The 18,883-nt window shown below is 38.7% G+C and overlaps 1 protein-coding gene across 2 annotated transcripts; it reads left to right on the top strand.

Annotated features, from left to right (window-relative positions):
• Positions 1-9,608: 9,608 nt before the first annotated feature.
• On the top strand, positions 9,609-11,567 carry LOC145062178 (rho GDP-dissociation inhibitor 1-like). Of its 2 annotated transcripts, none has more exons than XM_079009809.1 (6): positions 9,609-9,765; positions 10,287-10,435; positions 10,507-10,573; positions 10,683-10,904; positions 11,013-11,137; positions 11,237-11,567. In XM_079009809.1, exons 2-6 carry the CDS (start codon positions 10,301-10,303, stop codon positions 11,309-11,311), a joined length of 624 nt encoding a protein of 207 aa, XP_078865935.1. In that variant the 5' UTR covers positions 9,609-9,765; positions 10,287-10,300; the 3' UTR covers positions 11,312-11,567. The 2 variants fall into 2 exon arrangements, with proteins under 2 accessions (XP_078865935.1, XP_078865934.1); XM_079009808.1 differs by lacking the exon at positions 9,609-9,765 and adding an exon at positions 9,779-10,004.
• Positions 11,568-18,883: the final 7,316 nt, after the last annotated feature.

Genomic DNA, 18,883 nt, shown 5'->3' with positions numbered 1-18,883 from the left:
CGCACCCGAGTCGAATAAAACCAATGCAGGTACAAAACTCACAAGAAAAGTACCTACGCATAACATATAGCAATTACAATAGCATAAACTCAACATAAAATAGATAAAGATTACATACCCGCCACGACGTCAGGTGCTGCGCGGACCTCCTCCGCAGTCAGCTGGAAGGCTCTCCCCCTAGCCTTCGGTGCTTCGGCCTTCACTGGCCGGGTCTCAGCAGCTCGAACCGCAGGTGCAGATCCCTGCGCTGACCTCTGAAGCTGGGGGCACTCGGCCTTCCGATGGTCGGTCTGGTTGCAATGGAAGCAAACCGAGAACCCCTTCGGACAGTCCCTCGCAAAATGTCCTTCCTTCCTGCATTTGTAGCATACCCCAGTCTTGCACGGCCCATCATGGCTCTTTCCGCACTTCCCACAAGTGCGGCCCCTCGAACTGCCCGTCCTCGAATCAGCGGGCTTTGCCCGCTTGGCGGTCGGCTGCGACTACGCCGGTCGTCGATTACCCCTCTGCAACTCAGTCTCCTCCCACGCCTGTGTCTCAAGCTCGATCTCTCTCTTCCTGGCATTTGCCTGGAGCTCGGCAAATGTCTGGTAAGTCGAGTTCACCACGAACTCATGGATGTCCCTCCTCAAAATACTCAGATAACGGCTCATGTGAGCTTGCTCAGTGGACACCAACTCCGGGCAAAACAGCGCCCGTTCATGAAACATCCTTGTAATCACTGTCACCGAATCTGTCCCCTGCTTGAGGGTCAGAAACTCCTGAGCTAAACGTTCCCTCTCCACCTGGGGAACATACTCGTCACGAAACATCACAGTAAACCTCTCCCAGGTCACTGCAGTCAGCTCAGCTGTAGAATAGCTCGCGGTCACAAACTTCCACCAGTCCTTCGCCCCCAAGCGAAGCTGGTTGAGTGCGAATCGCACCCTCAAGTGCTCCGGACACGAGCACGTATAGAAACACCTCTCCATGTCTGAGATCCACCTCATAGCGGCGATCGGGTCCTGCGTACCATCGAACTCAGGTGGTTTCATGTTGCTGAACTCTCAGTACAGCAACGAATCACCACCCTGGGGTCATGCAACAGCTACAGCTGTTGTGGCTGCAGCAACAGCAGCATCAGTCAAGGCAGCATAACGCTCGTCAAACTTCTCGATCAGTGTGGTCTTAATAGACCCAAACATCTCCGGAATCTCGGCTCTGATGGCAGCAGCCACCTCCTCATGGATGATCCGACGGATCTCCTCGTCGCTCACCCCACTGCTCTCGGGGTTATGGTGTGTCCCGACCATGATCAACCTCTGAAACACAACATAAGAAATATCAGGGATACTCTCGAGTATTCTCACGCTCGATAACTCAAACATCCTCACTCCTGGTACCCCCAAGGATTCTTACTTGGACTGCGCACCAATTCGGTGTTTTCAATATACAATCCAAGTCCTCCTCCTAGGATCCCAAGTCATAAATACTCTACTCTCGCTATGCATTGGCTACCCTCAGTAGACCTATCATGAGCTCCTCACCGCCACCTACTCACTCTCAAAGCATCTCATAGCAGCAGTAATCTCCTAGGCTAAGGCATCACAAATCAGGCCACTCTAGTCCTTATAGGAATACCTAGCCTCTCTATCATGCATAGATAATATCTCATAACTCATAACATATAATGTAAGGGTATTTTGGGGATTCACTGTTCGAGCGCTGGCTGACCGTACACACCATCCACTCTGCTCGTTACCAAAACTTCTTTTTCTTTTTAGAAAATTTGCAATTTTGGTTGTAAAATTTCTCAAATCCTCGGTTTGAGTTCAAATACGCCCGAAGGTGCATCCGAATCCCTCAAACCAAGGCTCTGATACCAACTTGTAACAACGTAAAATTTCAATTAAATTTTTAATTTTTAAAACCACCAAATGTATATCATATCATAATTTCAAATCCGAAACAACTGTGTTTTCAAAACAAATTCCCAAGATCTCTCAAATGTGAACTCTATCGGTGTGAGTGTGTACGAGTCAAGCCGTCGCCTTCTCACGGTCCTCACTGGTACCTGAGACATCAGACACAACAACTGTAAGCATAATTCTTAGTGAGTTCCCCAAAATACCACATACCACAAATACGCCACTCGAGGCTAAACCCGACCCTCTGGTCAAGATGTCTCAGCGGGACCCTCCAGTCCCGCAGCTCGTCGGACCCTCTGGTCCAGTCATAGCTCATTGGGCCCTCTGGCCCGTTCTGAATCGTTGGACCCTCCGGTCCGGTCTATATAGTCATACAGCATACAAATAACACATAGCATACAATCTCATAAATAGCACATAAGACCCTCTGGCCAAACCAGAATACCACTCAAGGTAACGTATAGTGAGAAGACTCACCTCGTGGAAAGTCTAAGATCTCGCGTACTGGCTATCTCTAAAACCCAATGACGACTCTACCTCGCCTAATCATAAAAATATCATTTAATAATTAAGACTTCCACAACTAAACTTTAACCCTTATCATCATCCTCAGAGGGTAAAAGACCATTTTACCCCTCCTTGACCCAAAGTCTTCATGTTGACCCAAAACCCTAAAAAGTCAACAAAAGTCAACCCCTTGAGTTCGCAGGGCGTACTGCTTGATGTACGCGGGGCGTACATCGCCAACCCATGGATCGGGGTCTCCACCTAGTACGTTGCGCGTACTGGAAGTTACGCCCAGCGTAACCCTCAGACTTTAGCATGCATTATTTCTGGTCTTAATCGGTTAAGCCATTACTCCAATTTCTAGATCCGACTCTGTTTATGCGTATATACCCATAAAGTCGAGACCTTTAAGCCTTGGCATGGCTATAAAGGCTCCAACACTTCATAACATCACTCTATTCCAACTCAAGGACCTAGATCTCATGCATGGTGCAATGTTCACGACCAAGATTGCATTTTTATGAGTCTACAACTCAAACAAACCAGAAATACGAGGGATCTAAGCTTATGGAGACCATTTGCTCAAAAGTCTCCACCTTTGGGACTAAAACCGTAGAAAATGGTACATGAAGCATATTACAAGAACTATAGGACAAGTTCCGAGCTTTTTACCTTGAAATGAAGCCTCAAAAAGGAATTATAAGTATGGACAGTAATAAGTATGGAAATTAATAATTTTTTTAAGGGAATTTCTCATTTTTAATTAGAAAACACACTTGCATAAACCATGAAATTCAAACGTAATTGTTTCAAATCCACATTCATTAAAGCTTTGTTTAAATCATCAGAGTGCCTCAAAACATAGTATTGAAAAAGAGAGATAGAGTGCACGCCGCGCCATCACGCCTTGCCTTTGCCCTTGGGCTCAGATGTACCTAAAACAAATCCATAAAGAGTAAGCTTGGAAGCTTAGTGAGTTCCCCAGAGCACACCCACACAAGAACACATACAACATGTCATGCTAGTTAAACAGCAATACATAACACATAAGCCATCCAAAACAACACATAAGGAAGCCCTGGAAACCCTACAGGGTCTTACTCTAGGTGCCATGGTAACCCCCACATGATCTTAGCCTAATGCCCTGGGAACCCCCCGAGGTCTTTGACCTAGGAAGCCAAGGAAACCCTCCAAGGTCTTACACCTAAGTGCCTCGGGAACCCCCGAGGTCTTTCATACACAATACATAGAAACAACTAGCAAAATGCATATCAAATCGTCCGAATAGCATATACATAACAGTTAATTGGCCGACCATGGTGCCTTCGACCCATTGGTATAGTGAGGAGACTCACCTCTTGTCTGTTGAATACAAAAGTTACGCTCCTAACAGTCTGCAACCTCCGGTGTTGAATAATAATATTAGATAATGTTAGGACTTTGAATAACCAAGAGAGACCCAAACTCCCAACCCTTTCATAAGGCCCAATTATCCATCCCTTGCTATTGGGCCCAAAGTCCAAGTCCAAAATCCTTAATGTGACACTTGGTCCAATGAGGCTCAATCAATATATCTATGTTCCACAGCGAATGATATAGCCCTTAGTTCCCAGAATACCACCAAGCCCAATAATCAAATGAGGCCCAAAAGCTCAAAGGCCCAAAACAGATTTGGCTTCACTGTCATGCGTACGCTTAGCGTACCATCCTAGTACGCGCAACGTACTGAGGTTCTAGGGCTTACGCGCAGGGTACACTGGGTTACGCCCAGTGTACTAATGGTTTAAGCACTTTTTCCATTAAGTGCTTAATACTCGATTCCTTTACGTCCAAAAGTCAGATCTAACTCTATTAAGATGACCTAAGGCATAAAGCTGGCAACTTTATGCCTTTTCATGTCTCATATGCTCACAACACCCTCATTAAGACCTTTTTAAAGCTCTTAACCCATGCATGAGGTCAAAATACCCACTAAGACTCCATTTTTATGTTGAAAAAGGACTAAGGGACCTCAGATCTGTCATTTCCATCCTTTGGAGTTGCATAACTCACCAATGGAGGTCCAAAATCAACCAAAAGGGACAAGGAAGAAAACCCTAGCTAGATCTAAAGATTAAACAAGAAAGATCCAAGATTTTTAACTCTAGTAGCTTTGCAAGGTGCCTAATATGCAAGTTCTTGAAGCACCAACTCGTTCCAAGCTTGTTTATCTACCTCTTCTTCTTGGAAAGAACACTAAAAAGGCCACAATGCACACTTTAAAGCTCAAAAATGGTCTCACATGTTTCTCTGGAGTGTAAGGAGGTTCTAAGGCAGTGGAGACTCTCTAGGGTTAAGTCCAAGGGACTTAAGGTTGCTTAAATAGGTCTCATGTCCGAAAATTAGGGTTTTGGACTCGTGGCACGTACGCCCAGCGTACCTCATGTTTCTCAGCGACCATTCATGCGTAGTACGCTAAGCGTACACATAAGTACGCCCAGTGTACTTAAAGGGCCAATTATGTTAAATTGAAATTCTTGAGGATTTCAAGACATACCAGCTTTAGGGTGTTACATTTTACTAAATTCTTATTGGTGCATTCTACCACACAATAGATGTGAGAAACATTTGAACCTATATATATATATATATATATATATATATATATATATATATATATATATATATATATATATATATTCAATTGAGGAAAAAAAAGGTTGAGAATGGGGGAATCATTCTCAGCCACACATTTATTTTGCCGCAAAACACTTAGGCGTACCATCGGAAATGGATAACGGATAAACATGTGTTTTCCAACCAAACATGTTTCCTTAAACTATGCTAATCATTACCTTGATATACATAAAAACATACTTTTTTTGTTTTTTTATTTTTAGAAAGCCATTATTATCGAAAAATTATTTTGAATATATAAAACTTCATAATTTTTATTCTCTATAAATAGACATTCATATTTATATACTTTTAAGATAAAATAAAAAATTTATTTTTTTATTTAGTTTCAGCTCTCGTTATTTATAAGTGAATAAAAAAGTCTATCAGATTTTTATTATAGTATATTCGTTATTCACTTATGAATAAAACGTATGCGCAACTTAATTATAATTTAAGTATCGTTCATATATGAATATGACACACAATAAAGTTTTCTTACTTAAAATAATTTTTTTAGATCATCTTTCATCATATATTATACTACCTCCGTCCCAAATTGATAGTCTACTTTTGACTTTTGAAGTGTTTTCCTTCAATTTTGACCTTAAATATTTTTGTTTTTGATAAATAATATTTGATGCAAAATATATGAATGGATTGTATTTTAAATGTTTTTTCATTGTTATAAGTTTTATCAAGTAATATATAACACAAATAAAAATATTTAAAGTCAAAGTTGAAGAAAAAAGACTTCAAAAATCAAAAGTGGACTATCAATTTGGGACGGAGAAAGTATTTATATATAAATAAAACGTTCATTAGTTGTCGTCATATTTTATATTCATATATGAATAAAACATTTATAAGATTTTTTTTACAATTAATTTGTTATTCATATATGAATAAGTAGTATAAATGATACTTAAAAACCACCAAATGAGTCTTTCTAGGTCCAAACAGATCTTTCCGACTGAATGGACTAGAAAGACTGTTTGATTTGCACAAAAAAAATGAGTCTTTCCCGGTAAGATATGTCTTTCTCAGAAAGACCCAAAATCATATCTTTCTGGCTGAATGTAACAACGTAAAATTTCAATTAAATTTTTAATTTTTAAAACCACCAAATGTATATCATATCATAATTTCAAATCCGAAACAACAGTGTTTTCAAAACAAATTCCCAAGATCTCTCAAATGTGAACTCCATCGGTGTGAGTGTGTACGAGTCAAGTCGTCGCCTTCCCACGGTCCTCGCTGGTACCTGAGACATCAAACACAACAACTGTAAGCATAATTCTTAGTGAGTTCCCCAAAATACCACATACCACAAATACGCCACTCGAGGCTAAACCCGACCCTCTGGTTAAGATGTATCAGCGGGACCCTCCAGTCCCGCAGCTCGTCGGACCCTCTGGTCCAGTCATAGCTCATTGGGCCCTCTGGCCCGTTCTGAATCGTTGGACCCTCCGGTCCGGTCTATATAGTCATACAGCATACAAATAACACATAGCATACAATCTCATAAATAGCACATAAGACCCTCTGGCCAAACCAGAATACCACTCAAGGTAACGTATAGTGAGAAGACTCACCTCGTGGAAAGTCTAAGATCTCGCGTACTGGCTATCTCTAAAACCCAATGACGACTCTACCTCGCCTAATCATAAAAATATCATTTAATAATCAAGACTTCCACAACTAAACTTTAACCCTTATCATCATCCTCAGAGGGTAAAAGACCATTTTACCCCTACTTGACCCAAAGTCTTCATGTTGACCCAAAACCCTAAAAAGTCAACAAAAGTCAACCCCTTGAGTTCGCAGGGCGTACTTCTTAATGTACGCGGGGCGTACATCGCCAACCCATGGATCGGGGTCTCCACCTAGTACGTTGCGCGTACTGGAAGTTACGCCCAGCGTAACCCTCAGACTTTAGCATGCATTATTTCTGGTCTTAATCGGTTAAGCCATTACTCCAATTTCTAGATCCGGCTCTATTTATGCGTATATACCCATAAAGTCGAGACCTTTAAGCCTTGGCATGGCTGTAAAGGATCCAACACTTCATAACATCACTCTATTCCAACTCAAGGACCTAGATCTCATGCATGGTGCAATGTTCACGACCAAGATTGCATTTTTATGAGTCTATAACTCAAATAGACCAGAAATACGAGGGATCTAAGCTTATGGAGACCATTTGCTCAAAAGTCTCCACCTTTGGGACTAAAACCGTAGAAAATGGTACATGAAGCATATTACAAGAACTATAGGACAAGTTCCGAGCTTTTTACCTTGAAATGAAGCCTCAACCTTTGCTAAGCTCAGATCTACACTTGAGTACCACTTCTAGCCTTCCCCAATGAGCTCCTCTTCTCCTTTGCTACCTTGAAATGGCACCACCAAGCTTAGAATACTCACAAATGGCCTAAGAACGGTTGCACACTCTCTTTAGGGTTTCTTTCTGAGGGATGGTGGCTGAGAAGTCGAGCCACACATTCCTTTTATAGCCCCTCCAAGGAATTAGGGTTTTTAGGTCTGGACCGGTTACGCCCCGCGTAACCTTGGGTACGCCTAGCGTACCTGAGGGTGAACGCGTCCAAATGAAGCGCACGAGTACGCGCACCTTGTACGCCCAGCGTACTCGCTAATCATGCAACCTTAAAAAGAGAACATAACAAAGATGAAGGGAAAAATAGAAGGGTACCTGGTTTTCGGGCTGTTACACTGAATGGTCTGAAAAGACAATTATGCACCAAACCCGCCTCTTTCTTTTTTTCTTGGATTATTAGTTTTTTTTAATTTATTTTTTATTGAATTATGATTTTTTTCATCATTCAGCACAGTCAATCAGATGTACAATCAAACAGCATGGTTTGTTTCCCAGTCAGAAAACTTTCCCAGACAGCACTTTTCCAGACAAAAACTATCAAACGGGACCTAATATTTCAAACCAAGGATATTTAGAAATAACACTTTGAGCTTAACCAGTTTCAAATTATCACACCATAACTTTGGTGTGTTAACAAATTGAACCCGAATCTTTCTCTTTTTGTCATTTTAGCTTAAATAACATCTTATGTATAATCCAAAAGGCTCATGCTAATTATGGAAAACCCACTTACTTGTTGTGAACATGGACCTATTTCCAACACTCTTGATCCTCCAAAAGATAATCCATCATCTCTAGATCAAGTGCGGAAACTGAATATTGTAGCATTGCTAACATTGTTACCGGGTTATTTTAAGATTGAGATATATTCTATATGCGTAAAAGTTCAGATAGGCACACTTCAAGTCCTTCATGTTGCAATTTAGTACCAATACATCGACATCTTTATTAAATGACTCCCTCAACACTTCTTTTTTATTGGATTCAAATCTAAGTGTTCAAATTCACCTAGTTAAACTCACCCGGGGGGTTATATTAGCATTTATGGTTGTCCATAATTAGAGATACAGGTATTTTTAATTTGATAAGATTCTAGTTTGTATAGGATTGTACACTATATTGCAATTTTCATGTAAGAAGATCAATCGATATCTTATAGTTTCATCACTTGGTGGTTAATTAATTATGGACGAATAACGAATATTAGCATATTAATTAATAAATAATATGTTGTTTCATGACTCGCGTGCATTAAGGATGGAAATTTTTAGTTTTTGGTATTTCTTCATCAACACAATTAAACAATTACGAAACATAAACATTTCATGAACATAAAGGAGCACAGAAGCTCACTTGATTAACTGCATAGAATACTAAACAAAAACAAGAGTTTGGGTTTGGGTAGGGGTAGGGGTATGATTTAGCATCTTGGTGTCTTTTTAATGCCACATTTCTTGGGTACTGCCATGGCAGCTACAGGGTTGGCCCCAAACTTGGCTAGTTGTGGTTTGTAGCGGCACAGACATGGCAGGTTGACTCTACGCATCACCTTGCAACAGGGACGGGTGGGTGCTGGAGGGTGTGCACCTGTAATTGCAGGAAGACATTCTAACAGATCTGTTATCTCCACATTGCAAACAATGGTGCTACTAGCTGGTGCAATGCTGCTGCTAACTGATGCGATTAGTACTGCTATAATCAACACACATCCCAGGAGAACATGATTCGTCTTTCCCATCTTAATTCTTCTTTAGCTTTATTGGTTTGTGTGCATTCATTTTAGGGGGAGTTTATAGTTTTATATATAGGAAGTGAAGTTGGAGGTAATGGGCATGTGAGGGTGGCGTGTGAATCTGGGTCGTTGTCTATGTTTGTCTTTTAGAAGGTCCGTGACCATTAAAAATTACGACATCTTAACCCGTGAACATAACACTAATTAATAAAATATACTTTAATTGGTTAGCTTGCAAACTGAACAAGAGTACAACTGTTACTTTGGTTATTTCTGTTTTATTGTCCATTAATTAGTTAGTTAATTAGGCATTATTTATCCATCAATTGAGTTATTTACATTTCAAGATCTGATTATATCTATGAATGGGAATTTGAAGAATTCAATTTATTTCTTTGGAGATCTGATAACATTAAAATTTAAAATTAAAGAAAAATAAGATCTTGCAGCAATCGACTGAATGCCCGTATTTTTTTGCTCAATCTTGCGTTCCCTCTTTGACATGACATTCATTGCATCGTTTTCAGTTTATTCGATTAATTAGGATCACCAGAAGATCATTTCCATACGTACGTTCAATACAAAAAGTTTTTGGCCTTGTTTCTCTTTCTTCAATCTAAAAATAATTTTTCCACAAAACTACGTATGCATCTCTTTTATGTATTACTGTTATTCTTTTCTTTTACTGGGTGATATCTATTCATGAACATCTTTTCGTTCGTCAAGGCTTCTTAATTCGGTGGCGTAACCCTATAGCTAACCCGTCAGCACTTGCTGGAATTCTTTTTCTTTATCCATTGATATCGAGGTTAATTAATATCTTGATTATTCTGTACTTCACCAATCCACAATTTAATTGTCTTATTGTTTGTAAATTTTAGCTCATCATCATTCATCGAAATTCATTCCTGACAGGTCTAAAGATCACCATTTTTGTAATGTAACCCTTGATTTTTTTTTTATTAATTATTATTATTATTATTATTTAAAAAAAAACTTTGAATTTCCTTCTTTTCTAATTCTTTATGCTTTAATTAAAGTCTTGACAAAAGAAACGTTTGTTAAAAGATGAGGTTTTTGGTGTTGTCAGACTGTGAGACAAAGATGGGTGATGATGACAAGGACTCAGAGCACGATGACATGTCTGATTCGTCTTGTAATGCAACTGAGGATGAAGATGAAATACGTATACAATTGGGTCCCAAGATGAGCATCAGAGAGCATTTTGAGAAGGACAAGGTTGGTGTTTGTTAGATATATCCCGTTGTTTATGTTATTCTTGATTATATGTGTGTTGTTATTAATTTCAGGATGATGAGAGCTTGAGGAGATGGAAAGAGCAGTTGCTTGGAGGTCTTGATGCCGCCCATGTTCAAGGTAATTGATTTCGTCACCATGCATATATATATGTAGCTAGCTAGGTCAAGATCTCTGATAATATTGAAGCTGATAAGAAATTTGTACGTCTGATCAATTATATATATAGAGCATGAGGAAGCAGATGTGAAGATACTGAGCCTTACTATCGTTTCTGATGGAAGACCTGATATTGTTCTTGAGATCCCAGAGTCTGGGAACCCCAAGGAGCGCCCTTGGTTTATCCTAAAAGAAGGCTGCAAATACCATTTGAGATTCAGCATCAAGATCAACAACGACATAGTTTGTGGGCTCAGATACACCAACACAGTCTGGAAAACTGGTATCAAGGGTAGGTAGTAGGTACATTAGCTGCTCTCTTTCTCTTTCGATTCATACATGTTAATAATTGGGCTTAATTAAAATTGGTGATGGTGGATGTTATACATATATATTGTAGTTGAACACTGGAAAGAAATGCTTGGAACCTTTAGCCCTCAACCAGAGCCTTACGAACATGAGATGCCCGAAGAGACAACTCCCTCTGGTATGTTTGCTAGGGGATCATATTCCGCAAAAACCAAGGTACGTACGTACGTAATTAATTCATTATATATCATTCATCTGCCATCATCTTTGATCGATCCCTTAATTGGTTTCTAAGTACGCTGTATATATCTCCAGTTTGTGGATGACGACAACAACTGCCACTTGGAGCTCAACTACGCTTTTGAAATCCATAAAGAGTGGGCCAACTAGACATGACAACAAGGCTGGCCAGGGTGGCTGGATTTTGATAAATTCAAAACTTTTTTAGGCTAATGGATACTGCATGCCCATCTGCTATATATATGCTGAGTGTTAGCCGTTGGTTTCTCTAGGGTTTTAGATTGTTGCAAGCCATTTTCCGAAAGCTGGTTTTGGAGGGGCTATTTGAACTCTCAAAATGCATGTAGTTAATCAACATTTATTCATTTAAGTTGGATGATATCAATATATATGTGTTTTGTACCTAGTAATACGTAAAAATGCTTGGGCTGGGGTTAGGAATTATGTGTTGCAACTTCAAACTATTTTACAAAATACATGGACACCAATGATTCCCAAGTTCAAATCTTATTATTTTTAAGCTTCAACTAAATCGATCAAGATCTTGTACGTCTAAATCTAATCTTTTTTATAGCCGGCGTAAGAAAGGAGGCCCTTCAAATCTTATTAATTTTAAGCTTCAATTAAATCGATCAAGATCTTGTACATATATATCAAATCTCTTTTGTATATATCTAATCTCTTTTGCATATATATTAAATCTCTTGTGTAAAAAAGGAGGCGCAAAGTTCATATAACTAATCATATATACTCTTGAGGTGGAGCATATTCAAATAAAACTATTTGGTTTAATATAGGGATGTCAAAACCCTTCGTAGGACCCCGAGTCCATGAGACCCTGTTTATGTTTCTATACAAGATGTATTTTACAATGTATTAGACAATAATTGTGTTGTACTTGTTGTATATTTGTTTAATATTCAAGTTTGTAAAGTGTAACTTTTATATCTTATATATTCTCAGCCTCTCCACCACAATTGGGTGTGAAGAGATTTCATTCTCTTGGTATCAGAGCACCATTTAAGCTCCACCTTTTTCTATTCCCTGTCATTCGTCCTTTCCTTCCCCGGGTTTCAGTTTCTTTTCTATTCAACCTTTTCTTCTTCCAATGTCTTCCTCATCTTCTCATTCAACCCTACCCTCATATGCCAATTCCACCCTACCCATGAACACCGTTTTGCATCTTATCACAAATCGTTTGTCTTCTTCTAACTACTTGTTGTGGAAAAACCAAATGCTCCCTCTCCTCTCTTATCAAAACTTGTTGGGACATGTTGATGGCTCTTCTTCTGCGCCCTTACCTGCACTTCTTGTTGACGAAAAATCTACTCCAAATCCAGCCTTTACGTCGTGGCTCTCGGCTGATCAGCGGGCCGTTATTCTTCTCCAGGCCTCCTTGACTGAAGAAGCTTTTGCAGAAATTGTTGGTTGCTCTACTGCCCGCCAAATCCGGATCTCTCTTGAGGAAGCTTACAGCCACTCTTCTGTCGAACGTGTTCAAGCTTTGCGTGACCAACTTCGTCAAATTTTCAAAGGATCATCCTCTGTTGCTGAATTTGGCTGTCGATTCCGGAATATCTGTGATCAACTCTCGGTTGTTGGTCATCCGGTAATGGAATCGGACAAAATCCACTGGTTCCTATGCGGTCTTGGTCCGTCTTTCGAGACTTTTTCTACTGCAATTCGTGCCTCCCGATCTGCAACTAACCTTCGAGATCTTCTTGCTCAAGCCGAAGCCCATGAATTGTTTTTGAGCTCCCTTCACGGGACTGCCTCTCCGCCAGCAGCTGTTTCAGCTCACACGAGGCCACCTGTTTCTTCTCGTGGACGTGGTGGTCGTGCTTTTTAGGGTGGCCGTGGTCGTGGTCGCCGCCCTCCCCACTGTCAGTTGTGTCGTAAATAAGGTCACTATGCTAATGCATGTCCGCTCCTTTCTTCGTATGCCACTCATAAACCTGGCTCAGATACGGATTTGGCTAAGGCGTTCGATGCTCAATGTCATGTTACAACCAATGCTCCGGATTGGTATATTGATTCTGACGCTACCGATCATATGGCCTCTTTTGAGAGTTCAGTAACCCAACCCACCGCATACGTTGGGAACTCAAAGGTCACTTTTGGGGATGGTAATGTTCTCCCCATATCACATATTGGTCAACATACTCTCAGTAATGGTATCCGCTTGCGTGATGTTTTGGTGGTTCCAAAGTTCACTAAAAACTTATTATCTATTAGTAAATGAACAACCGACAATATGATGGATGTTTTGTTTTCCCACCCGCATTTTTATATTCAGGATCGAGAAACAAAGCGGGTTCTAGCGCAGGGCCGATGTGAGCATGGACTTTATCTTCTCTCCAATAAGCCGCAGGCATTTACAGCTATCAAGTTTTCAAAGTCAAAAGCGTCATTTGCACTTTGGCATTCCCGTTTGGGTCATGTTTCATTTGCTACTATTTCTCTCTTAAATAAATTGCGTTATGTTTCAGTTACGTCCTTATTACCATCACCTGTTATTTGTTCGCCATGTCAACTTGCTAAGGCGCATTGGTTACCTTTTGAATCTAATGACAAATGTGCTTTACATATACTGGACTTAGTCCATTGTGACTTGTGGGGACCATCCCCGGTTGATTCGATTGATGGTTATCGTTATTATGTTATTTTTGTGGATGATCACTCTCAATTTACTTGGTTCTATCCTCTCAAAACCAAGTCTGGTTTTCATGTGATTTTTGGAGCTTTTATTAAATTTGTTCAAACACAATTCTCTACTAAAATTAAATTTTTCAAAGTGATGGAGGCACCGAATTTTTAAATCAACATGTTCGGAAATTGCTTGAAGGTAATGGCACTTTTCATCGTGTCTCTTGCCCGTACACCCCGCAACAAAACGGTCAAGCGGAACGTAAGCACCGCCACATTGTTGAAACCGGTCTTGCTATGCTATTCCACGAGCACGTTCCGTCGTCTTATTGGGTTCATGCTTTTCGCTCAGCTATTTATATCATAAATTGGCTAACCACACGTGTACTAAGTGATAAGTTGCCCTTTGAAGTTTTGTTTTGCCGTGCTCCCACTTATGATCACTTTCATCCATTCGGATGTCAGGTTTATCCTTATTTACATGATTATACCGAACACAAGTTGTCTCCGCGAAGCCTTCCATGCATCTTTATTGGTTATTGTGTTCAATACAAAGGATATATGTGCCTTGACCCCTCTTCTTCACGTATTTATGTTACCCGACATGCCAAGTTTGATGTGTTGGATTAGTGTCTAAGTCCATAACTACTTCGGTATGTACTTGACCCGATTATGAGCATGGTCCTTTTGGGTTGCCTTCACCATAGCAATATGTACGATGAATTAAGGAGAGAAAAGTTTAAATATGATTTATTAATATATTATGAGAATAATATATTAAAAGAGAAATCATATTGTTTAATTAATGTTAGTCAAGAATTAATTGATAATTAATTTTGTGGCTAAAAGAGATTAACTAAATATAGGAGACTGGACTGCAATTATTGGATAATTGAGTTGGTGGGCTAAGGAATGCTAAAGGAACAAGGGGTGAACGAAATTATGATGGGAGCCCATCATATTTTCATCCATGGCCTTATCCCAAATGGTTTCATGGGCTGCTTACAGTTTAAGCTGTCCATTAGGGTTTTGACTGAAACCCTAGCAGCCCACACAAGTATGTAAAGAACCCCTTAGGCCCCAAAAACGTGGGTAACTGAATCCTTAGGGTTTCTAGACGTTTTTGGGTGCCTCCTCTCTTCTCCTTCTGCATCTAGTTGCTTAGTGGTGTTTGTGACTCCATTAGAGGTGCAGCACTTGAGGCACTAAGCTTTCTGAAGCCAATCAAAGCAAGGAATTAATTGTTATTACAATATAACAATCAAAGGTAATTACTAAACCCTTATTTCAGTTCTTATATGATAGATCTAGGGTTTATAGCTTTGCATATTCAATTGCATGTTCATTAGACAAACTAGATCCAAAAGCTATTAGGGTTTGCATGCACACCATAGGATTGATGTTTAGCTTAAAACTCATTAGTGGTATCAGAGCCTAGGATGATTTTCTAATGTATTTGATGCAAAAGTTATGTTTTCAAAGCAGAAAAAATTTTCGTTTTTTGCTTCTGCCTGATCACCACGAGGTGATGGTCCATCACGAGGTGGTGTCGGGGCAGATGGCAGAATACTCGGGATTTTGACCTATTTTGAGCTTGGATAGTTACCAAAATTGTTTTTGATTGATAAAATCCGAATTTTATTAATTTGTTATGATTATCCTTGTCAAAATTAGAGATAATTGTCATTTAATTAGATAATTATTGCCTTATTTGATAAACCCTAATTATTTGAATTATTTATTTGGAATTATCTTGTAAGAAAATAAATTAGGTCAAATTTAGATAATTCAAATTATTTGATTAATTTAATTATTTGTAATTTGATCTAGATAGTTTTGAAAAGTTTCAAAACTTGCCCTCAAGTTTTGGAATTTAAATTTTCGATTAAAAGTTTAATTTTGAAATATTTAAATTCTAAACCCCAATGTTTTGAAATGTTTCAAGACGTGCCCTCAAGTTTTGGAATTTAAAAGTTGACTAAAAGTTTAATTTTGAAATGTTAAATTCTAAAACCCTAGTATTTTGAAAAGGTTCAAATTACACCCTTATGGTTTTATTAATTAATTAATTAAAGTGTATAACTAAAAGAGATTTAATAAACCCATAAAGTTTTGGTTTACATTTAAATAAATTAAAAGTATAATTTGCTAAATTAGACCACTTAGTGTTTTAAAAGTGTAAAAAAAACCCTATACTATATATATATATATATATATATATATATATATATATGAGTAAACAGTCAGTCTTACCGTTAGTAGGCCTCATTCACGAAGCTGGTCTATAAGGGGTGTTTAAGGAAATTGTCTATAAAATGACGATTGAATGGGTATCCACTCTTACCCACCGCACTCTTGACTAATGGAGGGTCGTTAGCCGAACGGGTAGGATAGGACAGAAACCTTCCATTATAAGTATAATGAAGTACAAAGTAACTAAATGCTTATACAAATTCCCAAATCATAGTTACTTTACGCAAAATGTGAAATTGTATGCTAATCCATGGGATTACACTTCGTACCCTTGTCAAACGTTAGTGGAGCGTGTGTGGTTAACTGACACACTAATTTGGGGATGACATTGGTGGCGAAGGGTGGCTCGATGCTTATCATAGATCAATGGAGCGTGTGTGGCTAACCGGCACATTGATTAGGTGATAGTAGCATTGGGTGCACCACGTGATTCGTATGGTTATTCACACCTTGTTTGTGATCCTTGGCATCCCAGTCACGAATAGTAGGGCATAATCGAGATTAAACATGTCATTGAAAAGTTCAATGAATTTCAATAGATCTAGGAGTTTCAATTCACTTAAAACTTAAACTTCCTTTTCGTTTTTCATGGTGGAAATTGGTAAATCGTCATTTACTTGCCTTCAAATATTCTGCGACTAGATTACGACATCCCTCTTCTAGGTTGTAGAGTATTGTGTTGGATCCTAGCTTGATGTTTCATTTGGGTGTTACATCAAGCATTCTAATCAACTTAACTTGAATTTTCTCCCGTTTTGTAGATGTATAGTTCTGACAATCATGGTCTTCCCAAATCCCATGGAACAAGCTTTCCAAATGAAGATGATGTTCCATGATATGATCGAGGAACAAGAGATCATGTTTCACTTCCTCCACCTCCTCCAATTGTTCTCCCTACCCCACAAGTTCAAAGGCTTGAAAAGTTCAAGCTCACTCAAGCCCTATTGGCAATTAAGCATGAAGATGGAAAGTCTGTGTGTGCACACGTCTTAGAGATGAAGTCACACATTGATAGGTCAAGGATGTTGGGTGTCGATATCTCAATAATATTGACTGTTGACTGGGTTCATCAGTTACTTCCTGAATCATATAGTGAGTTCGTTAGAGAGTACTATATGATGGATCACGACGTGACCCTCATTGATCTCACCTATTTGCTTATAGCTGCTGAATCAGCAATGATTTGGCGTGCTGGTCAAGCAAATTTGTCTGGTGAATCAAACTCCCAAACTTTAATGGACACAGGCAACATTGGAAGTCTAGAAAGAACTAAGTTTGTGATTGTCCAATGTACTGGACCAAAGGAGTCCATTTGCTTTTATTGCCAAGAGAAGGGGCACTAAAGACGAAGTTGCGCAAACTACCTGAGAGATCTAAGAGATGGGAGAGTCAAGACGTATGGTTCTACTTCAGGTAAAATCCATTATCTAACTCTTTTAAGTTCCTATTCTAGATTCTTAATACATGATGTGATAAGATTACATTTTGATGTTTTGTAGGATCGAAGAAAAGAGAGGAAGCTTATGGGAAGAAGTGAGCTGAATCTAATCATGAAGAAATGGATTTCGATCGCATTGCTTGAAGATTGGATTCTTCAGCTACTACTTGGGGTTAGAATAGATTGCTAAGAAATATGTAATAACATAGTTTTTCAATTGAATTGCATTGTAAGGACAAGTTTTTCCGCATTAAAATAAATTTTGATTTTGTCTTATTTATTTATCCTTACAATGGCGTGTATGAAAAATTGATGTTTGAAGGTTTCTATTATTAGCAATAATGGATTTGATTCTTAATTATGTTATTTGTGAAGATGTCAAGAATTTACCAAATAGGGAGAGTTTCTCATCGCCCAAGTTTCAATTGGACAGAAACTTGGAATCATACAACTTGGTTGTGTGATGAATAAGAAACTTCATATTTGGAAATTAGACTAATTCTTTGACAAAGTGTCAATTGAAGGACTAGGAGATCGAGTACACAAGATTGTACGTTGATCAAGTCCACCACAAGAGTGATAAAGATATTCGTCATGATTTACTAAAGTTTAGTAAATATGAATGTACTTATAAGATTAAGTGTAATTCTGAGTTGATTGAAAAATGTTTCAATGAATAGCAGAACGAATAAGAAGAATCAAGTAGGCAGAAAGATAAAAGTTTCTCTATTTTAAGAAGAAGGGAGAGTACCTTTTATTGTTTTTTATGATAAGCCTTAATGATTAAGAACCATATCTCAATTGATTCTCTAAGTGAGTCTTACTACATTTGTATGTCCAAGAAGAGGAATTAGGAATTGGTTAAATCAAGAAGTCAATCATATTTCGTTCCAATATCGAATCTTAGAGTCATACTACAAGATTGTGAATTGAGTGACAAGTCTTTGTAGGTTTATAACACTCAACAAATGTGGAATTTGGAAAAGTTTTCTTATTCTTACACATTTGAAATTGGTAAGTTGTGTTGTCTTGGATAAGACAAAGACCAACTAGGACCAATTATGTGAAGTGTTTTGTCTTGATAAGAACTACACTAACTCTTGAATATTTGTTTTGTCTTGAAAAGTTTTCTGACAAGAGAATCATATATGTCAAGAGGTCAGTGGGAGTTTTAATGATCTTGAAAAAGTTTCAAGAACAAATCAAGAATAAACCTTATCAATCATCACTAGCACACGACTTGAGGTTTACAACCTATCTTGTTGACATTATTTTGTTTCTATGCCATTCCAATTGAGTTAATTATGTATGTGAGTTCTATGACTTCTCATTTGAATGCATAAAGACAAAGCGCCTTGATCGATGGAAAGTACATTGATATGTAA

Source organism: Lactuca serriola, chromosome 7 (genome assembly GCF_051521515.1).
Source record: "Lactuca serriola cultivar US96UC23 chromosome 7, Lser_US96UC23_V15, whole genome shotgun sequence".
In the NCBI taxonomy this organism is placed as follows: Eukaryota; Viridiplantae; Streptophyta; class Magnoliopsida; order Asterales; family Asteraceae; genus Lactuca; species Lactuca serriola.
The sequence above is the reverse complement of the archived record's forward strand: the minus strand, read 5'-3'. Positions and strand labels throughout refer to the sequence as shown.

Excerpts from the sequence above, each read along its gene's own strand:
- LOC145062178 (XM_079009809.1), top strand. The coding sequence starts at position 10,301 with ATGGGTGATGATGACAAGGACTCAGAGCACGATGACATGTCTGATTCG. Across the intron at positions 10,436-10,506 it reads AGCATTTTGAGAAGGACAAG|GATGATGAGAGCTTGAGGAG; the intron begins GTTGGTGTTTGT and ends TATTAATTTCAG. Across the intron at positions 10,574-10,682 it reads TGATGCCGCCCATGTTCAAG|AGCATGAGGAAGCAGATGTG; the intron begins GTAATTGATTTC and ends TTATATATATAG.